At 52.3% G+C, this 4,532-nt stretch overlaps 1 protein-coding gene across 1 annotated transcript; it reads right to left on the minus strand.

The window, feature by feature from the left end:
* Window positions 1-570: 570 nt before the first annotated feature.
* Window positions 571-4,006, minus strand: CCL1 (C-C motif chemokine ligand 1). The gene is made up of 3 exons (XM_084749093.1): window positions 3,560-4,006; window positions 2,167-2,278; window positions 571-844 (listed from the first exon to the last, which is right to left on the minus strand). Exons 1-3 carry the CDS (start codon window positions 3,633-3,635, stop codon window positions 748-750), a joined length of 285 nt encoding a protein of 94 aa, XP_084605219.1. The 5' UTR covers window positions 3,636-4,006; the 3' UTR covers window positions 571-747.
* Between the last annotated feature and the right edge of the window lie 526 nt (window positions 4,007-4,532).

Below are 4,532 nucleotides of genomic sequence, written 5' to 3' on the forward strand. Positions count from 1 at the left end.
CACTAGCTCCCGTCCTCTTCTGTTCATTTCCTCTCAGAACCGCACACTTATGCCCAAAGGCTCTCTCCTGGGTCCTCTGCATACTTCTAACTGCCCCCTGCCGCCCACCCCACCCCCCACCTGTGCCTTCCCCTGGCCTGGATAATGTGGCCCTGGAATTCCCTGTGTCCTCCTCCAACCCCGACCACTTCATTTATAAAACAAGGTTGGCAAACATCTTATAGGCAAATGAACACAAAGCTCCCCTCCTCAGAGCATAGGCTATCATTAGCCCTCCCGAGCTCTCTGGGCAGGACAGGCCGGAAGAAGGACTCCCATCCCAATGTGAACCCTGCCCTGGGTTCTACTATGGTTCCTTCTGCTACCAAAGCTGGAGGAGAGGCCATAGCATAGCCTGGGATGAGTCCCCTGGCACCAGGTCCAAATCCCTCTCAACCTTCAGCCCGGGTTCCATCCCCCGCCCCTCCTTGCCCCCTTGCCTCCCCCCCCCCCCCCCCGCCACCGCCCGTGCCCATCAAGGCTGAACCTTAAAAATCTCCATGGAGTCTAAGAAACACAGGCAGAGGGAGTTGAAGATTCCATAATTTAAACAGTTACTGTAACATCATATAGCTTATCACATGACTGAGATCCGTGAGCCTGCAGCAGCAGGCAGGGGGATGAAGGTAGCTGGGGGGGGGGGGCGGGAGGGGGGCACCGAGTGAAGCTGCAGTCTCTGGGGCTGGGGTGGGAAGGTAGAGCCCATCTTCATTTCTGGCGGCAGGGTTCTACCTTCTTCAGGTAATCCTGAACCCACGAGGTTGTTTCCAAGGCACAGCTTTCTCTGCCCTTCTTCATCTTGAATCTGTGAGCAGAGGACACGGGCAAACACCTGAGTCACTCGCTAGGAGTCTGCCACACTTGTCTCTGCTTCTGTGACCCCAGGAGCCCCCTCCCTCCCACTCTCTCCTCCTCTGTAAATGAAGGAATTGTAGGAGATCTGAAGGTGTCACACTGGTGTCACCTTGGGAGCTTATGAGTGGGGACCCCTGGACCTTTCCCCTAGAGACTTGGATTTCTTCTATGGGGCTAGGGCAGAGGAGCTGGCTGACATCCTGATGTGTTGTTAGGATGAAACTTCCACATCCTAGAACAACTCCTTGCTCCAGCTTTGACTGTCTGTATGTCCACCTGGGACCCATTCGTTGCTCTGGACTCAGTGTGTGTGTGTGTGTGTGTGTGTGTGTGTGTGAGAGAGAGAGAGAGAGAGAGAGAGAGAGAGAGAGAGGTGTACTGTGTGAGAGTGTATGAATGTGTGTGAGAGAGAATGTGTGTATGTGTTTATGTGTGTGAGAGTGTGCGTGTGTGAGAGAGAGAGAGTGAATGTGTGTATTGTGTGAGAAAGTGTGTGCGAGAGACACAATGTGTGTATATGTGAGTGTATGTGTGTGTGAGAGAGAGAATGTGTGTATGTGTGAGTGTATGTGTGTGTGTGTGTGTGTGTGTGTAAGAGAGAGAAAAAGAATGCGTGTATGTGTGTGAGAGTATGTAAGTGAACGTGTGTATGAGAGAGAGAAAGAGAATGTGTGTGTGTGTGTGTGTGTGTGTGTGTGTGTGTGTGTTCATGGTATACAGACTTGCGTGGTAGCCAGGGGTTGGTGGCATGAAGTCTTCCTCCATCAATTGTCCATCTTTCTTACATAGGTCCCTCACTGAATCCTCAACCTGTTTCAGCTGGGTCAGAGCCCGCAAGCCCACCAGCTACGCCTGTCTCTGCCAGGCCCAGCACTGGACTTAAAAACTCACACCATCCAGCTGGATTTTCTCTGAGCTGGCTGGGAATATAAACTCAGATCATCACACTTAAGCAGGCAAAACACTCTACACCCACGAAGCCAACTCTCCACTCTGCCTGTCGCTTTTGCTAAGCATTTCTTTCTGGCTGCATAATGTGGGGCTATGGGATGTAATCATAGGCACGTTGAGGCTCAAGCAAACAAAACAGGACCTGGTCCTAGGAAGCCCCGTGCTCCCCCTGGCAGCCAACCCTTGCCCTGCACCTTACTTTGCCTTGTTTGGGTTTAGAGTCCCTATTCTTGTGGAACAGCGCCATCTAGTGTCTACTATTCTCATTCCTGTCGGCATTATCCCTCGCCAAGCTAGAGGCTGGTCAGGGAGTTCACTCACATCACAGCTGGGTCACGGCAGGTGGAGCTGATCTCTTTGTAGCACTGGATCGACTTCAGAGGAGGCTTTTTCTTCATACCGTTGAAGCAGCAGGAAGAGGAGGACACATGCACTACACGAAAGGCACAAAAAGATCATATAGCATCCATACCGCGACCTCTCCCACAGAAGGACTGAAAAGCAAAACCCTTCCTGGGATAGACGAAGGCATGGAGACCCTATCCAGAGGGTCACAGTGCAGCTACGTCTCAGCAGCCACTCATTTTCTAGAGTGGGGATAACAGTCAGAAGGCAGAGGGGGATCAGATCTAAGCACCCCACAAACCAGCAGATGGCGGGGACACTAGCCACAAGCCAGCCTGGGCCAGTGGCTCAGCACACATATACCATGTATGCAGCCTCCTTCACGTCCCAACTCTCATCACAAGTACATGGCTCTGTACCGCACTAGAACTCAAGCCAAGGGCTCTAGATTGGCACCCTAGGGCACCTGTAACCCCGTTACTTGCAGGACACTACAGTTCACAGACCTGGGGCCAGATGAGGAACCGCACACAAGCTCAGAAGGAAAAAGAAATGTTCCCAAGAAGCAGCTAGTGTACTCACCCACACAACCTCTCACATCCCCTCTCTTGGTCTTCCCCTCCTTAGGGCCGAATAGCCCCCATTCTGTATACTCCCCTCCCTATAGCCCACCTTCAACACTCCCTTGTTCTAACCCTGAATCCTCCTTGTCTCGCTACTCACAGAAACCCTTAGGTCTACTGTCCTCCGGTCAGTGTTTTCTGAACAACCTGGAACGTGGGTTCCATCTTAGCAGGGCAGAAAACATTTTTTTTTTGAGGCATAATAGCTTTCCGGCTACTATCTCCTGTGCTCTTTCTTCAGCCCCTCCCTGACTGGCATCTGTCACACTGTGGAAACCAAACCTAGTCCCTCCTTGGATTTCAGGGCTCCCAGCTTGTTTTAAATAACCCCATAGTCCCTTTCCAGCTGTCTGTAGGGTTAAGGATCAAAATCATCTGCCACACACTGAAGCCGGCTCAGCTCTCAAAAGAAAAAGTCCCTCCCAGAATAGGGCCGGTCTTGGGACCACACCCAGAGGATCCTGGCCCAGGTCTGTCTCTGCAGCCACCTAGCTCCGGCATTAGAGAAGGAATCAGAGGAGTGGGTTTTGGATCTGAGCTCCCCACAATGCAGAAGATGAGTGTCTCTGGTTCGCAATCTTCCTCTGTGCCCAACACCCCCAGCCCACTCGTGCCCTCCATTCCTACCCTCCAGGTAGGAGCAGAGATGGACCCAGTGCAGTGTAAGTGAGCTCTAGTCCAAGCCCAGAAGACCTGCCTGTCCATCACCTCTCCCTGGACCCAAGCACAAAGATCCCATCACTCACTGCTCTTGCTGTCCACATCCTGTGGCCACATCGCAGCCAGCAGCAGGCACATCAGGACCATGGTGATGTGTTTCATGGTGATGAGTTTCTGGCCCAAGGCTCTCTGGAGCAACTGCTGACTGTCTGGTGAAGCCAGGAGCTGCTCTCTCCTGCCTCATCCTGTACTGAGCTTTTATCAGAAAGCTCAGGCAGGGTGCTTTCCCAGACCATGGGGAAGACGTGGGAGTCCCAGGGAAAAGGAACTCATACCCAATGGCCGCATGGAAAACTCCTTTTCTCACCTCTCCTGGGTAGCATTCGAGGTATGTTTGGGTGCCCGGTGGCCTTGGGAAGTTCCCCCAAGTGCAGAAGCAGATACTGATCTTTACATTCTTGATAAAATACGTGGGAGCTGTCCTGGCTGAGTGGAAAGTCAAGAAAGGTGAAAGAGAGGAAGTGGCCTGTGAGCAGCGTGTCTAGCCCACATCATTCCATTCAAAGCAGCTACTGGCCCTGGAGGACAGAGCTGAGGTGCTTCAAGCTGCGCTGAAGGGAGCTTGTGTTTGGGTCCCACCTCTGCCAGTCGGCGATTGCACGAACTTATCTGTGCTGCACATCCCTACACAACGGAAGTAGTACATATCTCAAATATGGGTGATAAGAATGAAGTGAGGAGTTGGGGGAAAGGCTCAGTCTGCAAAGTACTTGCTATGCAAGTGTGAGGACCAGTTTGATCCCCAGAACCCCGCCCAAAAAATAAGGGTACCTGCAGAGTCTTGTAATGCTAGAGCTGGAGAGGCAGGCAGGGTGATGCCTGGGGGCCAGCTGGTTGGCTAGCCTAGCCTAGTTGGAGAGCTCCAGGCTAGTGAGAGAACTCATCGCATAAAACAAAGTGGTCCACATTGCACATAGACACATGCATGTGTGCCTTCACACACACACTCACACACACTCACACACACACTCTCAAACACATTATCTCTCTCTCACGCAC

This window comes from Acomys minous, assembly GCF_964271855.1.
Source record: "Acomys minous genome assembly, chromosome: 12".
Taxonomy (NCBI): domain Eukaryota; kingdom Metazoa; phylum Chordata; class Mammalia; order Rodentia; family Muridae; genus Acomys; species Acomys minous.

Excerpts from the sequence above, each read along its gene's own strand:
- CCL1 (XM_084749093.1), bottom strand. The coding sequence starts at position 3,635 with ATGAAACACATCACCATGGTCCTGATGTGCCTGCTGCTGGCTGCGATG. Across the intron at positions 2,279-3,559 it reads GGATGTGGACAGCAAGAGCA|TGCATGTGTCCTCCTCTTCC; the intron begins GTGAGTGATGGG and ends CCTTTCGTGTAG. Across the intron at positions 845-2,166 it reads TGCCGTGACCCAGCTGTGAT|ATTCAAGATGAAGAAGGGCA; the intron begins GTGAGTGAACTC and ends CTCTGCTCACAG.